The sequence below is a fragment of the Copidosoma floridanum genome, unplaced genomic scaffold (assembly GCF_036245765.1).
Source record: "Copidosoma floridanum isolate Cflo_tuat_1 unplaced genomic scaffold, Cflo_Japanese_pri ptg000007l, whole genome shotgun sequence".
In the NCBI taxonomy this organism is placed as follows: Eukaryota; Metazoa; Arthropoda; class Insecta; order Hymenoptera; family Encyrtidae; genus Copidosoma; species Copidosoma floridanum.
This window is the reverse complement of record NW_028321884.1, coordinates 2789473-2808624: the sequence shown is the minus strand read 5'-3', so window position 1 is coordinate 2808624 and position 19152 is coordinate 2789473. Positions and strand designations below refer to the sequence as shown.

The window sequence follows — 19152 nt, the reverse complement described above, 5'->3', positions numbered from 1 at the left end:
CTGCAACGAGAGGTATCGGTATAAACGTTTTGGCCCCCATTACTCGTCATTTCTCGAATATTTTCACTGACATCGTATTCCTTTTATCAAAAAATCGAAATTTTACGTTGCGGTGGTGCAAATTTAACTTTGTGGAGGAGAAAAAAAAACCTGCACGATCTATAGTGACGTGGTTCCAACATTCCGATGGGATTTGTAAATGTCATGAACAGAAGCAGAAAAATTTCACAAAGAGCCACGGTTCATCTTACGTAACTAATGCACCTAAAAGTATGTGTGTGCAGCAGAGATTAAGTAAAAGGCATGCAAAAACAGCGATAGACAAAAAAATAATCTAGACATGCGATGTAGACGAGAGAAAGAGAGTAGGTACGGGCAGCAGCAGATGAGAGAACGAGAGATACCTGAAGGATCTACGTGTAATAGCAGGTAATGGGTAAATCAATGTTATCGCACGCGCGCGCACACAACAACAACGGCACTCACTACCAATTTTGCGACGAGCGATGATGCATGTTCGGTGGTAAATGCAACTGCTGCGGCTGTTGGTGGTGATAGTGGCGTAGATCTTGTTGCTGCTGTTGCTGGTGATGGAGATGGTGGTCACTTTGCCGGTGATACTGATGTCGCGACGTGCCATTCCCATTGACCGATGGGGCGTGATGGTGATTGGTCGTACGATGATGGTTGTTGTGGTGGTTGTAGTGATTTTGGTGGTAAGGATTGTTGGAGCCCGACATCATCGTTCCGTTGCCGCCGATGCCAGGCGTACTGGCCAGGGGCAGCGAGTACACCCTCTGATAGCGACCGATCGTTCGATTGATTCGTTGTATTTGGAAAGAGAAGTCGCGTGCAATGATCGTGCGTACGACGGCACATGCAAAAACACAAGCAAAGCACAACCTTTTTCTTTTTCTTTTTTTCTTTTTTCTTTTTTCTTTTTTTTTTTTTTCAAGCACATCCTCGTCCTCTCTCTTCCGACCGCTCCTCTTTCTCTCATTGCTGTACGTTTTTTTCTTTGTTTTTCATTTCAATTTCTTTCTCGCGTGTAGTGCAAAAGCTTATCATTTCGAATTACTTGTTGATTTTTCAATTGGTACAATGCTATATGGTTCCAAATGTATATACTTGTACGTAAATTCAGCCAGCACATTTTTTGAGGATTGAAGAAGGAAATGAAAAATGAAGGAAGAAAGAGAAGTTGAAGAAAATAAACAGGATACGTAAGTGCCAAGGAAAAAAAAAAGAAAAAAAAAGAAAACAAGATCCAACAAATTTACATTGTACACAAAAGACACGTGTGTACTCGGATACGTTCAAGCATGCAGAAGAAATCAGTTTTAAAAGTACAACATTCTTAACGATACTTTTCAACGCGAAATACATCAAGCAGGAATGTAAAAAATAGAGGCATTTGTGTAAACTGATGGGATAGCCATACCTTTGTCGTTCGCTTCTTCGAGGCCTTGTACATGGTGCATCCAGCCTGGAAGATCAAAAGAGCCACCAGGACAGCCACACTGCCTATGATCACGTAAGCCTTCGTGTCGCCCAGAAACAGCCCCGCCATCAACGAGTTTTCGCTCCCCTGATTCTCGAGATCGTTTTCCTCCAGGTCGTTCTCTGCAAGCAAAAATCGTCTCGAGTTACACGTTGCCCCTCTTCTAAAAGTGCCCGCTAAACTTACGCGTGTGCGAGCGAAGTACGAGGTACTGCGGGTCAACCGTGAGTGCTCCAACCTTTCCCGTCCCCAGGGCCTCCGTGAGGGCCGCCTCGGCCATGGCAGCGGTATCTTGGGGCCTCAGAGCCCTCCCCTTGATCTCGTTCTTGTCGATCGCCAGATTCATCTTCGCGATGACCGCGTTGTTGCCGTTCCTACCAACACAATCGAGAAATCAGCCGCGCAGTTTTGCATTGCTTCCCAAAAAAAAGGGGGTTACGCACTTTCGAACTTCGTTGAGCTTCAGCTGGTGGAAGCCCGGAACCTTTTCCAGGGTCGGGGAGAAACTCCCGGCGATCGTGTTGGAGAGGTCCTCAAAGTCGGGAGTTCCCGGCATCGGTGCCCTGTAGCCGTCGCCGAGATTCACCAGTCTGACTTCGACGTCGTAAAACAGACGCGGAGGCACCGGCGTTGTCGCTTCGTCCTCCTCTGCCATTGGGAAGCGCTTGTGTTAACAAAAGCCACGCGGTGCGAAGTAACAAAATTTGGACTCACCATCTATGCCGCAGGACTTGATGCAGACTTTTTGGGCGGAGACAATGGGTACGGTCTCGTGTTTGCGGATTTTTTTATTCACGGGGTTGAAAGTGCCGCCCTTGACCGGGAACATCAGGTAGAGGCACTGGTCGTCGGTGAAAGACAGGTCGCGCGAGTCCCTCGTGTCCCGCTTCCTCGTGAATTTTAAGGTGGTCTCGCCGTTGTCGATGCGACCGCTGAAGTTGAAAATGTCTTGCTGGGGATCGAGGACTGGCGAGTTGTAGCCGTTCACCCAAGTGTCCATCAGGAACGCCCTTCCGCTGGTCTTGTCCACCCATCCGAGAATGGCGTCCGTGTGCGACTGTGTATGGAAAATTTGCAGTCGTAAAAGGGCGTTTGCTCGATACGTTATACCGTACAAGTGGCACTTACCATTTTCTCGTCTTTGGAGAACGCGATTCCCGTCCACGTGTCAACGTTCTTTGTCACGATTGTGAAAGCGACTTCCTCCTGGAAAATAAACGTTTAGTTGTTACAAGCGGAAAAACTCGATGAATGCTAGTTTCTCTCTTTTTTTTTTCCTTCAACGTACAGTCCTTGCTTTGTATAACCACTTGATGCGGTACTCGCACGTGTAATTTTCCGGTGAGCAGTGCCGAGGGTAATGCCATTCTCCGCCGCAGCCTCCACCTTCCATTGTCACTCCTCCGCCAAAATCTTCCCTTCCTTTCTCCTCTGAATCGTTATTTTATCATCAATACAAATGTAATTGCAAGGAAAAGTGATTCGAATGGTCATCTACGAAAAATACATGATTACCAAAGAAATTGATGCTTGTTACTCCTCGTTGAGACTTGTGCCCGTGGTACTTGAGTTCATCGGCCTTGTAAAAGTCCTTGACGCTAACTTTACTCTGCTCTACTCCACTAGCAGGCACGTGGATGTATTTACCGGGCTCTTGACCCTTGGCCCAAATGACCTATCATCGATTCGACATGTAATAATTTTCAACTTGTTCGACACAAACTTCTTTTCCTACCTGCATAGCGCCATCAATAATCTCATGGTCGCTGAAGTGTTCGTCGCTCGCGAGTTTGCGCCTGAAAAGAATCGTGGTAACACCGTCCCTCTCGAAGCCCATTGCAGCAGTGAGACTGTCCTTGCCACCCCAGAAGGAGTCAGGGTGGGGTGTCGATCTGTCTCTTGTGTAGTAGTCACCGATACGGTGCTTCATTCCTCGAGCCGAACCGATAACTATGTCCGTACAGTCCATAGGATTGAAGTCGTGCTTCGGAGTGTACTTATGTAGTCCGACACCTGGATGGCCAACTATTTTTTTTGCACACATTGTCGTTACATGTACGAGAGTGAACGAACGAAGGAATGAATTGCTCAAAGAGAGGAAAATAACAGAATAGTTCACGAAAGGTCGATTTTACAGTTCTATATATCATCGATTGGCGTGGACAGCAGAGAGAGAGAGAGAGAGAGAGAGAGAAAAAGTTGTCAGACTTTTTGATAAAGACTAAGAATTTACCTTTGCTCGTTCCTGATTTTTCATTAGACTGTTGTTTTGAATCTTCCAAATAGGGCTCGGTCGAAGGTTCTGACCTGGGCTCTGGAGAGGATTGTGATGATGGCTCAGGTTCGGAGGACGGTGGTTCAGGTTCAGAGGATGGTTCAGGCTCAGAGGATGGTTCAGGCTCGGAGGATGGTGGTGATGATGGCTCAGGTTCGGAGGAGGATGGTTCAGGCTCAGAGGACGACGGCTCGGGTTCGGAGGAAGGTTCAGGTTCGGCGGATGATGGCTCGGGTTCGGAGGAAGGTTCGGGTTCGGCGGATGATGGCTCGGGTTCGGAGGAAGGTTCGGGTTCGGCGGATGACGGCTCGGGTTTGGAGGATGGTGGTTCAGGCTCGGAGGACGATAGCTCGGGCTCGGAGGATGGGGGCTCTGGGGAGGGCTCGGATTTAGTCTGAGGAGGTTCTGGCTCGCTGACTGGCTCCCCTGTGCAAAAAAGCAACACATGCCACCATTTATACCTTCACCTTGTGAGTTAATGAGTTTTTCTACGAGGTACTCGATGTATGGAAAAAAAAAAAAAAAAAAAAAAAAAAAAAAAAAAAAAAAAAAATAGTTACACATTGTGCACCGGCAACTCATCGTACCTTTTTTCTATTCTTTTACGTATGTATGTATAATTAATATTTATATATATATATATTATGCCAGAGCATGGTACATGGCGTGCGAAAGGAAAATTTTCACTACGTATGCATTTTTGCATGCTTATAGCCACGTGTTCCGCGAGTCGGGAACAATTAGAGGATAGCATATACAGCTTGCTTTCGCTGAAAAGCAGCGAAGCTAATCGGTCATTTACATAATCTGCAGGTAGCGCAAATTCCCCCCCTCAAGGGTGCGTGTGTGTTTTTAGTCGCATCGTTCTCTACTTCGTTGAAGAAAAAAAATTTTATACATCGTCTCCACGTAACCTTTATGTCTTTTTTGCTTTAGCATCTTCAAAGTGTACCAGCACCTATCATCTATTATTATCGTGTGTGGTTTTGTAAAATTTCTTTCAGCGCTAAATTAAAACGTCCCAACTGTGTTAATTATTTGTGACGTGTATTCAACTACATAAATACTCTTATGTACAATCAGTTTGAACGTTTTAATTATTTTCGATAATGCAGCGTTTCATTACATCATCATGCAATCTTGGATCTTTAAAACGAATACATCATGCTTTGCCTTTTTTTTCGCGCTTCTCGCACGGATTTCTATACGACCGCTGTGCAGTTGCAGGTTAATGCGCGTGAGACATGTCACTTGAATTGTGTTTTATTGTTATTATTATTATTATTATTATTATTATTATTATTATTTTGACAATAAATTGTCTTGCTATTGTGATAGGCTGCGTGTCGATTTGAACTAGATGAGAACAATTTGCGTAGAGCCCTTGGATTTGCGATTCATTCAATGAGGATGTGTGGCTTTCTCTCTTTCCCGATACATATTATTATATCTTATACGAATCGCGTGAATCAAAACTCTCTCTTGGGGATCGAATCGCATTTGCTACACGCGCTACACGCTACCTCTAAATAATTGAAAACAAAAACTTACCGGTCGGCTGGGGATCCGGCTGGGGCGACCTCTTTTTGCGACCTGGCGGAAAACAACGCCATTAAACGAGCGACCAGAGAAAAAAGCATAAGTACACTAAAATGGCCCATTCCCGTGGGGTCGCGCAAGCGTTACGGAGTTATATATATCGCCAAGTGCTCGTGAAATCGGCTTCCTTACCTTGTTTCGTGCTGACGCGGTAAGTGACGCTCGTCTGGACGGTGACGTCGCCGTCCGGCAGCGGAGTGACGGGATCATCGTGCTTCGCCGAGCGCTTGTTGTTGCCGTTTAATTTTACTTGCTTGGCTTCGGGCTCCGGCTCCGTCGACGGATTGGCCTGCCTGGAAAATAACGTCAACCATCCAAACGATTCTTTTTATTGCTATTATCGCGTACGCGTCGACACGTACGGAAACTGTGTGCAAAGTGGAAACTTTACAACGTCTAAGCCTCCGTCGTAAACCGTAACGAGTGACGTTAGAAACTTGATTTATCGTCTTCCCTATAATAGTATCCAAATGTATACCATGTGAAAAGGTATACATCACTTTTATACGAACCGTTTCTAAGTTAAACGATATTGCACGTATGGAACGACGTTGGATAAAATTTTTAGAAAATCTAAGTGGCGTATGAAAAAATATGAAACGGCGAAAGGCTCTGGTAAAAGTGTCAATGGTGAGTCTTTAACCGAAGTGAAAAATGTATGCTTCGACCCGTATCGCTCGCTAGATATGGCATCGAAGATTCAGTATTTACCATATTGTAAATCAATCTTATGTTGACGTTACAATCAGATTTTAATCGACCATTTACGCGTAAAATTATTTTACCCGAGCAAGTATACACGACTCCACGTGCAACAAAAGATGGAAAAACGGAACGCACCTGTCGTTGGGCTCCGGTTCAGGCTCGGATTTGGGCTCCGGCCGCGGCAGGGGTTCCGGAGTACCTTTTTTGCCCCGCTCGCGGATCTCCGGCATCGCCCGGCAAGCCGAGGTCAGACCACTCGGGCGCCAGCCCACCCCGACCCAGCTGGTCCCGTTCACAACCGCCACGCCCTCGAATTCCTTCGAGTCCTTGAGGATACGCCAGTAGAAGGTGAAATCGTCTGAGAAGCGCTTCATCGTGTACGACTGAAGGTCGAGGTCGACGTTCTTCATCACGGAGCCTGGAACGAAATAAAAAAAAAAAAAAAAGCGACGCCGGATTGAGTACACGTATACGGCTGTGCATGCTCAAGCGAGCACAATACACGGGGAGGATGCAGCCCGATCCAAGAGAAAAAGGAAGGAAGAAAAAGCGAATTGTTGTTCGGGGCGAGATAACTCACGTTTCGAGCATCCGGGGCCGAACCAGCCGATGTTGCAGTAACAGTGCCTGGTTGGCGGGGTCGTGCCCCCGTTGTCGATGCACACGCCCTGGGTCCCGCAGTCCGAGTCGTCGAGGCACTCCTCGCGGTACTGGCAGCGCGCCCCGTAGAAGAACCTGTCGCACCTGCAACGGGCCAGCACCGAGCGCCCGTGGCCGCTGCAGTCCTCCCTGTACGCTTTCTTCTCGACGATCTGCGGATCGGTACGACAATTATGATACACCATCGGTGCATACTCTACTTTTTGTGTAAGCTGGTGTTGTTGCTTTTTTTTTTTTTCATCTCCGAGTGCACATGTCAATATTGAGCAACGAAACGAAGAAGGTTGATCTGCCTGGCAAACACACGCAAAGCAGGCTGTGCCGCGAGTTTCGTCATTCCCCTCCCCCCTCACTTCCCGGAGATCTCATTAAAGCGTTCAAGTACCGTAAATGCAAAGCGATTATACACACGCTCGCCGGTAACAATCGCGTCTTCTTAATAATCTTACTATTCGAAAACAAAACGCAATTTGCGAAACATCCTCCCGCGCAAAGCGCGTATAATATCGTGTAATGTATTTTAATTGGCCCTTTTTCGTTTTAACCGCTGTAATTTGTACAATTTAAATCTCGTTACTTCCTTTAAATTGAAGAAAGAAAACGCGCACTTCATTAATCCATGCGTATAGATTGCACACAGCTGATCTTTGGAACTTTGATTTTTTGGGTAAGTGAAATATGTTACGAAAGCTACATATTAATTTATATGTATACTCACGTCGACGTCCGCGCAGGACCAAAACCTGTACGACGTGCCCCACTCCTCGGCCTCCCGCAGTAGTCTGATGGTGCAGTCGGTGCAGGTGAAGTTGGCCGGTAGCTCGACGGCGTAGCTCTGCGCGCTGCTCGTTTTAACAATCAACCCCATCGCCGAGGAGGACGTGACAAATAATCAACAATATACATGGAGAAATAGAAAAAAAAAAAAAAAAAAATTGAGTTTGTTGTTAAGTATAACTCACGTCGCGTCGGTCTCGACGAACTCGCTCTGCTTCGTCACCGGAGTCAGGTCGACCAGGGGCCTGTCCAGAGCGTCCAGTATTTGAAGTCTGAATCCTCCCTGCGCAGAAATAAAAAAAAAAAAAAAAAACACAATTACTTTTAACATGAGAGATGGAATATAATATGTCCTCGATAATGGAAAGTCCTTGCGAGAACCGATACTCAATATACTTAATATTGTACCCATTAACCGGTAAGCATCGTTCCCCGCGTCCGCGACAGTGCGAGCTTTCCTCTCTCTCTCTCCCTCCGGCTTGGCCTACTTCCGACATTTCGTAACAACCTTCCAACGAGTGGCCACACAAACTCCTCGGTATGCTCGAAATTTCGTGCGCAGATTACAATGCAGGTATAGGTGAGTATACACACTCGATGTGTCCCGAGCAAAATGCAGTCGAGCACCACCGCGAGGGCTTGCCGCAATCCTCGACGGGCCCGTTTCGAAACCCGCGGCTCCTCTCGTAAGTAAGTACATATATACATATATATATGGGGCTCTCGCGCGAGAAATCTCTCATAAGCCGAGAACAGGTATACAAGCATAACTCCGCAAGGGCGAGCGAGTCTTGCCGTTCTCCATCTCATGCGCCCGATGCGTGTGTTTTATGTACACGAGAGAGCTAAAGCCAGTCCGTTTTGCTCGTAAATCGCGGGGAAAATAATACCGCGTTAACGTTACTGCCGCAGTCGGTAGCATATATAAATATATACATGCACCATATTGTGTCAGGTGCTGAACGGAGGCGAGTACACATTAATGGCATATGTATATACACACGTTTGTGTACACACGAAGCAGTGCAGGAGAGCGCAATGTACCCGCGGCCGTGAAAGGTATGCGCGAATAATAAGCCGCGAGAATCCGGGAGAAAGCTAATGCGCGGAAGTCCCGATAAAGAGGATTCACCCGTTGATATGCAGCTATTCCGCGGAGGAAGGAACGATCTTCGATGTTGCGCGTAATCCACCATGGGAAAGTCGTTCTCGCCCCACGAGCCGGTTTAAATTCACCCGGGGGGGGGACCTCTTTTCTTTTTTTCTCCTCGCTTTCTCCCCTTTTTTTTTACCCTCCCACCGACAATGTGGCTCTGCAGCTGCGTAAGGAGTGGTTTTTTTTTTTTTTTTTTCCGTCCACTCGACTTTCCTCGGCTTCTCAATGTCACCGCGACGCGTCACGTTTGCCGCGGGGGGAGACGAAAAAAAACGGAGCACCTAATTGGCGCTCCGAGACAGGCGTTTAATTCCCCCCCCCGGCTTTTTCTCTCAATCTCAAGCCCACTGTACCTACTTCTCTCCAAGGATTGTTGCGTTGCGTAAGATGAATACCACTCTGCTTTGGGTGACCGGACGCTTTTGGCTTTTCGCGCGTGAAAAACGCCAATATGTGTATATATATACCTATCGATCGACTCGTCTTAAACTTTAGGAGTCATCAATGCTGTTGGGAAAAGAGTTTGTTTCATGGGCGAGTACTACTTTTTCTATAGATTTACGTGATTTAGGTATACGAGTATACATCCATGAGCTTAAAGAATTTTCCCAAGGATGTTTGCTTTAATGGCCCGACTGTAGGAGATGTTTGGTATTTAAAAATCTTGGGCCTCTGCAGTAACGGGAATTTAAACTGTGGCTTTTTTTTTTTTTTTTTTTTTTTTCTTCTAATAGCGATTGGTCCGGTACTGCGACTCCGATGGTACAATATAAAAAGTCTATTCGTTCATTTTCGAGTCCACCTACGTGGGAGTAGTCGCAGCGCTCGAAATGCAAAATTGTAATGGGATATATATATATATATAGTTGAGACATGTTAATTTTCTCGAAACGTGACGGCACCCGTTTCACCTTTCCTCTCCACTCGTATTACATACACAGAGAGAAAGAGAGTAATCCACCAAGGACACGGACAGCGAATTGAGCCACTTCTTAATTGTGAAATCTTCACTTTTGACTCGTTGACCGAAATTCCAACGGGGTTCAATGACCTTTTCTCACGAACGAGGACCATCGACAAACATGTACGAGCAGTAAAATTGACGCGTTGACCAAGCTACTCGAATCCAGTGACGCAAAACAGCAAATATATTATTCCTTTACCGAGCCGTGATTGACTTTATTCGTAATCAATACAAGCACATCCGAAGAAAAAAAAAAAAAAAAAACCATACCTTTCGCTATACGCGGTGCATCAGAGAAAAGCGCGTACTTACATGCATTGTCGTTGCGCAAAGGCGCGACAGATTTATTACTTCTGTCTTTCAGACGTTTGCTCAACAATAAAATGCCCCCTCGCCAAACGCCTCTACGTGTGTGTATACCAGAGAAAAAAGAGCTGACCAAGAGAGCCGAGCGTACATGTATATATATATATTTATTTATTAACAAATCGATTCCCGATGACTCTCTCTCTATATACACTATGCGTTACACAGTCGTCGCGCGCCTCTTAGGTATTGAGCAAGTCCCTCGCTCCAACTTACGACGCAATGGAGATTCATGTACTCAGTATATACATATATAGATATACAAGTGTATATAGGCGCACCTGACGCGCGCGTTTGATTATTTCAATGCTCGCACAGGTTGTACCCACACTTGTATATGCTTGGGATCGTTGGCGCGACGCCATCACTGCTTTTCAATGTGTACACAAGTACACGGATTTTGATTTCGTACACCTTTGCGCGTGCTGTCCCTCGATTCAGCTCCGCGGGATAGCAAGGGGGGGGGGGGGTATGTACCGTTGGCTCCGTACATAAACGAGCGCGGCCTTGGATCATCACCGTGTGTGTGTGATGTATCATATGAATTATATGTGCCTCGGCGTTAATGAAGTTCCCCCTCTTCTCTTACTGGCCATCAAGCCGTTGAATAAATAATTCCTGTACAAATTTTCTCGATTCAAGCGCATTCCCGGGCTCTTGGGGATTCATTAAATCCTTATGGTAATTGCTCTTGCGTGTCGGCCGCGCTGTTTGGCCGCTAATCCATTCGGAGGAATTTCGTTCGTAAAGTACAACACGACAAACCCCCTTGGAATTGTTTGACACGCGCAAAGAGTTGGATTATTTTTTTTTTTTTTTTTTTCAATCGTCGGACAATCGTTCCATTTTCCCTTTCTCCTCGAGCTAAGCGCGATACGGATGTTGGCCGATTCGAGCGAAAACCGAGACAAACGCTCGCGGGAGGGCAACAACATTTCACGAAACCGCGGCTACGCGATCGATATTGTATATACAGAAGACAATGTTGTATACATGTGGCCAGAGAGAGGCCGCGACCTCGAAAAATCGATCGGCCGATCGGCAAAGTCCACGTGCTCGGGGTTCGTAATAAGCACCGATTAATACACGTCCCAAGGAAGGAGGAGCCCGAGCGTAAATCCACCCGATGCCAACGAGTAACGTTAAATGTATACATGTTCATGTGCACCTGATGCGTGTGTGTGTTTTACCGAACCGAACGAGCGATATAGGAAGGAGAGGGGGAGGTGGTCCCACCGCGGCTACATCGAGGGATTCCAGGTCATAACGGTGTCCGGGACGAGCGGCGATAGTCCTCGTCGTCCTTTTGCGTACATATATATATATATATATGAACGAGCGGTGCAGCAGTGAGAGAGAGCCCGGGAGCCGGTCCGCGCGGAATACTTCCTTGGAATTCGCATTAACATTATTCCGCCGATCAGTCGCGCCGAGGATGACGATGATCGGCTCCTTCCTCCCAAGCGTGTCCGCCGTTTAGCCGGCGATTACGTACACATCGATCCTCCTCTTTCCATATACCCTTGCCTGGTTGTTCGGCCACGCCATTAGAATTTCAAATCGGCACATTTTTCCGAGTGAGTAACCCCGATTGCGGACGCCTCCTATACAGCCGCAGAGATTCCACACCGGCTCCTTTTTTCTCTTTCGGTGCTCTCTCTCTTTTTTTTTTTTTCTTTTTTTTTTCCAGGGACCGCAATGGCATTAGCTCCACTTGGCGACCAAATCGGTTCGATCGGTTCTACGGATAAGCACCGAACGAATCCAATAACAATTCAACAGGGTAAAGCAAAAGTATTGGTAAAAATGTGGCCTTTCAACGTATTTACGATGAAACAAACCATGGGCTGAACAACAACAAAAAGCACGCTTGTGTGTGCGCACTGAAGAAAAAGAAGAAGAAGAAGAAGAAAGAAGCTTCGTCTAATAGCACACTCGCGGAGAGCCGACTCTTAAAATGCAAATCTCCGCTCGTAAAAGTCGGGAGGAACAACGACGAAAAATCTCCCAACGGCAATGTATACATAGATCCGCGACTCAAGTTGGAGGAAAAAAAAAAAAAGCAACAACGACCCATCCCGTGTGTGCGCGTATATCGGTATACTTATAATGGGATGGAGGGGGCTTGCACTAAGAGAACGGCAGCGCGGAAATAACGTTGATTTAAGACGCGAGAACGGTGAGATATGTAACGGCGTTTTCTAACGCGCGCCGCCTGCTGCACGCACGCCCCGGCTAATCGCCTTTTGCATAAAGCATATATATATATACGTGTGTGTTGTACCGCGCCTCTCTCCGGCATTCCTTTATCCGCTATATATACACATGTGCCAATGACACCTGGAGGCGATCGCGAGTGTCCAGCGAACACGTTTGTGTATTACGGCACATTAGACGAGGTGACTGGCAAACAGGTATTTCGGATCTATCGGATCATCGATCTTGGATTATTGTTTATTTGCCTTGTTCCATACACCGGCACGAGTACTGCGATCAACTTGACTATACAGTAACGAGATCGTCATCGGGTGGTGTGTTCTTTTCTCATCCTTTTTCATGCGCAAGTAACTGGTGATAAACGTAATCTACCGGATTCCGGACGCTAATTTGGATACACATCGGATCGATCTCACGGGTCTTATTAAATTACACGTACGAGCCGATCGTTCGGTCGATTTATTGTATCGGCTGCAATAAGAGTTTATCCCGCACGCGAGTATAGGTATCAGAAAGGGGGGAGAAATCGCATAACCAAAGCTCTGTATAAAACTTATCAGCACCTCCCTGGTACTTGTTATCGTTTCCTTGTTTTTCTCGCTGCAGAGAGGAAGAGAAAAAAACTAAGTTACTTGCTTCCATCATCGGCACTTTCATCGCTGGATAGATAAACACGGAATGGTTGCTGGAAAGAGGCGACGATCGGTAAGAGAGCCTTTGATCCGAGCTCCCTAAAGTCGACTCGCTGTGTGTTATACCTATACGTGTACGAGCGTTCTCGCGATAGGTTAGACGAAAGAGAGTGTCTGTGGATTCGATACAAACGAGATTTGTAAGGAATTTACTTATGTGTACGAAATAGGTAGGGGGTTTGCGGGAAGGTAAAAATTAAGCCTCCCACGCCCTGCAATTTTCCATTTCGTAGCAGTTGCGTATTGCATCCACCATCTCGGTTTTGTTCCCTCTATGATTTTTTTTTTTCTTTTCGTTTATCGTGCTTTCAAAGCGTGAAAAGCATGAGGCGATTCAAAAAAGATATTTGCTAAACAAGTTGCGTAACCGTACACAGTTTTTGCAACATTTGAGGAAATATGTAACGAAATGCACCATTTGGAAAACTCTTTTTGATGTATTGTTTAAATTAGCGTACAGGTATATATATATATATATCTCGCTATTCCCTTAAACTGTTGCTGGAGCCATACTACAAATAAAATACCTTGCGTTATTTGATTTTGCGCTTCTAGGTGCGATGATATTCTTTTTCCATATTTTTCACGAACAATACATTACGTTATTCTGTATTGCGGAAGCCCTGCGCAACGAGAACGAAAGAAACCACTGTCACCGTCCCTCATTTCGGCTGTGGTGTGCGCTTCTTCGAAGGAATTTTAGAAAAAAAGGCCCGTTCTCTTGTGTTACCCGCGGTTTCTCCCCTCACCGTTGGACGTGTGCTATCTCGTTTGAGGTTCGCGGTGAAAATGGCATTTTTATTGTGTCGTTGCGGCAACGCTTGCATTGACGATCGCGGGCTACCTCTCGCGAGAATCCCCGCATCTTCCCATCGTTTGTTTCGAATTTCCAAACAAGCGTACTCGCGCGTCTGTGTGCACTTTCATCGAATTATCTTATTATATATATGTATATATTGTAACGGCAAAAGGTGATTTGAAAAATCTCACGCGCAATACGCCATTCGAACAGCCAGCTAATATAATTTCAAAACGACAACGCGTTTCGCAACTGCGTATAATTTAATTAAAATCCGCCGTTTCGATAATAACCCGTTACGATGAAGCCCGTCCCAACACGTTCGATAATCACACGCAAAGAGACGTCGTATGCACCAACTGCAATAGTGCTTGGCAAAACCACTCGCGTGGCGACGATCCAACGGAAAAAGACTCGCAGCATCTGCCGGGAAATCACCGGTTGCAAAATCCACCGAGCGATGACGGAACTCGCTCGGAAAAGTCCTCAATGGTGCTCGCGTATTATATATACTATAGAAAGTCATCGGCACCTCTCGGTCTGCCCTGTATACTGGTGTCCTCGTGCGGTGTATATACACAGCGTCGATTCATATACGCACACACTGAATAATTCACGAGGCACGGCCGAGACGACGATCCGTGCCCTCTCGGCTAATCTTGGCTTATGGCTCATCATTAAGTTCGGCTCGCCCCCGGCAGAGGCATGAATAATGCACGCTTTGCTCTGCTTTTTTTACCCTCCTCTTCCTCTCGGGCTATACTCATTATACTCAGACCGCCGTCCTTCTTCTTCTTCCAAGGCTCTGCTCCGAGGGGTTTGTTTTGCTCGGGAGTTATCCTTCGGTTCAAAGTTTATTCTGCTTCACCGATACGTGTTGGACAAGGTACACACATACGCATACGCCTGGCACATCGAGCTATTGTACAATCCTTGTTTTGTCAGTCCTGTAATGGACGTTGTATACGCGGGAGAGAGAGAGAGAGAGACGTGGTTGTGATGTGTTGTGCACATCCCACGGGTCTTGTCTTTCACCTGGTCGGTCATGGAAATGTAATGACACGGGCATTTTCGAGACAACGGAGTTGTCGTGTGGGTGTGATGTACACCGCCAAGAGAGTAAGTATACATTATATTTCTGTATGGTGATATATAGCAAACAACAAATCCTCGAACAAGCGCCTGTCAATCGCGTACAGGCGTCATCGAGAGAAAAAGTACCCGTTTAAATATATCTCGCGTGTGTACGGGTATATACAGGTGTTAATTAAACAGTGTACGTACCCTGTGCGGATAGGCCAAGTGCCACGTCACGTTGAAACTGCTTCCAGATAGCAACGAGGTCTTGATGTCACCTGAAACGAAACGAGAAAAAAATACATATATATTATCGAGCTATAAGATATTTCATATGTTTTTTAGAACGAGGTGTTGGTATAGCGACAATAAAAGACAGATGAATAATTAATAAAGATGTAACGGATCGATAAGCCATTGAAAAAAAAAAATAATAAACGTATGATTGGCCGATCCGGAATTTATTCGTTCCCAAGTCGTTTTTTTTTCAAAGCCGGTCGTCGGATCAATTTAAATAGCGGCACACGGCATCCCAAGCTCTTTACTCGCTTCGGCGGGAGATCTCGAGCCCGCGATCGGAGCCCATCGAGCCACCCAAGAGAGAGAAAAATAAGAGATGGACGGGCAGATCTTCTCGGAGCAACGGTCAGCGACACATTTTTCCAGAGTCGCTCTCATCGGAGAAATCCTATTCCCGAGCACACACACGAGTGGTGCCGGTTTCACCGCGAGCCGATTTCCCGTTTCGCGCGCGAGTGCATCAAGGCCGTCCTCGTCCCGTGACCTTCGCTCGGAGAGAGTGTACACCACACACGCCATATATACCTAATCTCGAGGAAAATCCGAGCAGGCATTAGTTAAAAAAGTTACTACGGTCGGTGAATCGTATGTATACCGTGTGTCACTTTTTTGTCGAGGGGATGGGAAAGGCTCGCGTGTAGTTACAGCCTGGCGCTTTTTTTCCTGAGTTTATCGCGACGCCGATGCTAAGTTTATACGGGATCAAGCTACGGGGTAAACACGGGCAAAAGTAGCACGTGACGCGAGCGGAGAGGATGGCTTATTGCGCGGATATGTAGATGGAAAATAGTAATAGAGCGACCGAGTGACTTTGCTGTTTTTGAGTCTAAACTTTATAATGAAATATGATTATAGTTCTTTTTTAAGTGGCAGATCTTTGTCGCTTGAAAAAATCAGTTACATCCTGTTTGTCGTGACTAAGAGCGTATTATTTTCAATTTTATCCGATAAATAAAGATGTTCGAGAAAAATTAATAAAAAAGGTTTCGGGGACGAGGCAGCGCTGCACGTACGCGTAGGTAGTTAGATTCCTCATCGAGTGCATAATTGGCGTCTTGATGGCGTCTAATTTCAGCACAATTAGCTCCGCACAATGCCTCGATGGAAGGAGAAAAAAAAAAAAAAGAAAAAAAGTTTGTCGCTGTAATTAGTCACCGGCTTTCTTATCCATGAAAATCGGCTCGATTCGTGCCAAGGCGATCCGATTCATGCGATCTCATTCGAAGATCCTCGCTGTGCTTACCACGACTGCTTGTGTCTGAAAAAGGATTTTTCCTTTTCGCAATCCGTTGGAACACTTGTTCGAACAATTGGAAGGTCAAAAAATCCCGTATGGGCCCTTCCGGCCATGGTTGTCGCAACTGTACTCGCTACAGGCGCACAAAAGATGAGACGAGAAGTTTAACATTATCATCGTTGGATCGGAGCTTGTACGTAGGTATTTCCCAATCAGAAACCACGTAATTTCTATTTAGAAAAATATAATAGCCCACGCAACACTTGCACGGAGTGTAAATTATATTTTCAATCTAATCGCCGATCTTTACCGATGTACCCACATACACGACGAATTCTCGTTCCCAAGGATATACGAAGGTGCCTATTTCCACGCTTTTTATTTAAATTCGCGTCCACGTCATCGATCGAAGTGGAAAATAAGCAGCAGAAGAAAAAACGTTCCACCAAACCGTTGACTTTTCCGCAAAACTGGTTAATGTAAGTACTGCACGTATACCTCTAGGAGGAGAATCTTCGCAGGAGGGTAAGAGAAAACAGCGCAAAACGCCGCGATGGTGGGTGTATACGTATCGCGGCCGGTCATTTCTCGGCTGGCTGCGGGCGACGTGACGCCCACGCGCGCATATCTCATTATACGGTGCGTGCGCGCGCGAGCCAAGGGCCCTTGTGGCGGTGAGGAGGCTTGGATCTCTTTGCGGAATATTTTTGCACGGCTCCCCCGGCATGTGGCAACTCTTTTCCTCCGCTTACCTCGATTTTTCCTCCCTATCCACTTTACACGCGCGTGCACATAGGCGCGTTTTTCCGCGATAAATTTGTTAGATTATTGTTAGCTCGCGCTTCGAGAAAAGGACGCGCGCCGACGGCCGGGAATGTTATTGTGCTCGTGTGTGATAAACCGGACTCGGAGAGGGAGCGCAACGCGCGGCTTATCCTCGAGACATACATTCATACGTTGGACCTACGAAAATAATTTATCAAACGGAAAGCCGGCTTATTGGGCTTATTTATTATGATTCGATACAACTGTATTGTTCGAGCTATTTGGATAAGATTGGGAAACACTTAGACCCTCGGGTGCATTTATCTCTAAAGTAATTACACCACACCAAAGGATCATTTTTCTTCTCGGGGTTAACAAATAGGTACTTAACAACGCAAACTTGTACTTTAAAGTTAAATTATTACTGTACGCGTACGCGTACGAAATCACACGTTTACCGAGCAATATATCTTTCCTCCCGGCAAATATAAAACGACAACCTCGAGCACACGCTAGCTCACTCGCCACGGCAGTCCATGCACATCGGTATGAACGAAAAAAAAGAGCTGTGCATTTACTCGTAGGGTATGCGTGCAAATATAAATTTGCAGCTCTCCTCGCGAGGTAGAAATGAAAAAAAAAAAAAAAAAAAGTAGCTACCACGGCAAACACTGGCCGCCTGCGACTTCTTCCTGAGGTATAGCGTACATACGAGAAAACGTATAAAAAGCAGGCGAGCTCGCGTAACGCAATCGCGGAAGTTTGCCCGGCAGGATAGGATGTGTATAAGTACAGGTACCCACACGTCCGCCGGCGTTCCGTTCGGCGCCTCCTTTCCACTTTCTGCGCCTCGCGTCTCGAGATCCCACCGATAGTCCCGTCATCCACGCGAACGCACGTCGAGAGGATTTTTGACCTATACGCCGTTGTATCTCCTCATATTGTACGTGTATACATTCATCCTCGACTGCACTCGCGTATATATATATATATGCATCGGAGATGCACCCACACGCCCACGTTTCATTCAACCTCCATAACCAGACGCGTAACGATGACGAGACTCGTATGGGTGAGCGAAAAAAACGCGGCCGAGAGTGAAGTTGTTTTTTTCTTTCTCTTCTTCAACGGTTGCGCGCGAGAAAGTTGTTACCCCGGGCGATTTTTCTTTCCCGATAATTTCGCCCGCTCGCGGCTGCTCTCTTTTCTCTCTCGGCCAGTGCAGTATATTATACTTGTACGCGCTCGTTTTCCCAGGCGGGTGGTCACTCTATACCGGGAGCGTGTAACCCAGAGAGCCCACGTAATGCGAAAGTTTTCACTCGGCTCTAATGATAAACGTAACTTAATAACTATTGTAGCAGAGCGTGACGATCATATATAGTACCATGTGCGATCCTCTTGTATCCTTCGATTGCGTGCGTACGTATATGTGGTTTACGTAAACTGCGTCATCTGTCAATCATTGTATCGCCATACCGATTTTATCATCTCCCACATTTTTTTTTCCCCCAGTTTAAAAAGTTAGTACCGTTCGACTCGCGGACTCATCTGCATAAAAATACTCAGTCGTGTCCCAAAAGTCCATTAACCGTAGCAACAATCCAGGAGAGACAGAGTCGGCGTCGCATACCGATCAATTACTCTCGCGCCGCGTGGTTTCGCGCGTTGGCTTGCGTAACGCGAAAAATCTAATTTGCACACAAGGAGTCGAGCTCTGCCTCCCCTGCTTTTTACTCTCCCCCCATTATACTTTGTTATTACGGTCATACATAGGCGCGCGCGCTAATAGCCGCGACAGCTCATTAGCGCACGCTCTTCTCTTTTGTGCTTAAGTGCGCGCTCTCGTCGCACACGCGCCTATACTTACTGCAGCTATGTGCACCAAGACGACCTTTGCGTTATCCGCTATCGCGTGCAACTCACGTTACAACGGAGCAAGTATCATAACAAAAGCTCAAGTTTACTTTTGTTTTTCGAAAATTCCAAACGAAATTGATTGCCGCTCGCAATAAATTTTCCCAAGTGCAGGTATAATTTCATCGAGACGCGGAAACGAGGG

General features: G+C 46.3%; 1 protein-coding gene across 1 annotated transcript in view; it reads right to left on the bottom strand.

The window, feature by feature from the left end:
* The window catches only part of nahoda (DOMON-like domain-containing protein nahoda), a 30009-nt gene that overhangs the window by 2106 nt on the left and 8751 nt on the right, over positions 1 to 19152 (bottom strand). Inside the window, exons 3-18 of the mRNA XM_023391138.2 lie at positions 14996 to 15066; positions 7703 to 7800; positions 7459 to 7582; positions 6661 to 6892; positions 6216 to 6498; positions 5508 to 5668; positions 5328 to 5369; positions 3735 to 4202; positions 3237 to 3526; positions 3017 to 3176; positions 2790 to 2932; positions 2630 to 2707; positions 2216 to 2558; positions 1945 to 2149; positions 1688 to 1875; positions 1442 to 1623 (exon numbers count right to left, since the gene is read on the bottom strand). Of these exons, the coding sequence (XP_023246906.2) occupies positions 1442 to 1623; positions 1688 to 1875; positions 1945 to 2149; positions 2216 to 2558; positions 2630 to 2707; positions 2790 to 2932; positions 3017 to 3176; positions 3237 to 3526; positions 3735 to 4202; positions 5328 to 5369; positions 5508 to 5668; positions 6216 to 6498; positions 6661 to 6892; positions 7459 to 7582; positions 7703 to 7800; positions 14996 to 15066 (3068 nt within the window). The remainder of the gene's footprint in view (positions 1 to 1441; positions 1624 to 1687; positions 1876 to 1944; positions 2150 to 2215; positions 2559 to 2629; positions 2708 to 2789; positions 2933 to 3016; positions 3177 to 3236; positions 3527 to 3734; positions 4203 to 5327; positions 5370 to 5507; positions 5669 to 6215; positions 6499 to 6660; positions 6893 to 7458; positions 7583 to 7702; positions 7801 to 14995; positions 15067 to 19152) is intronic.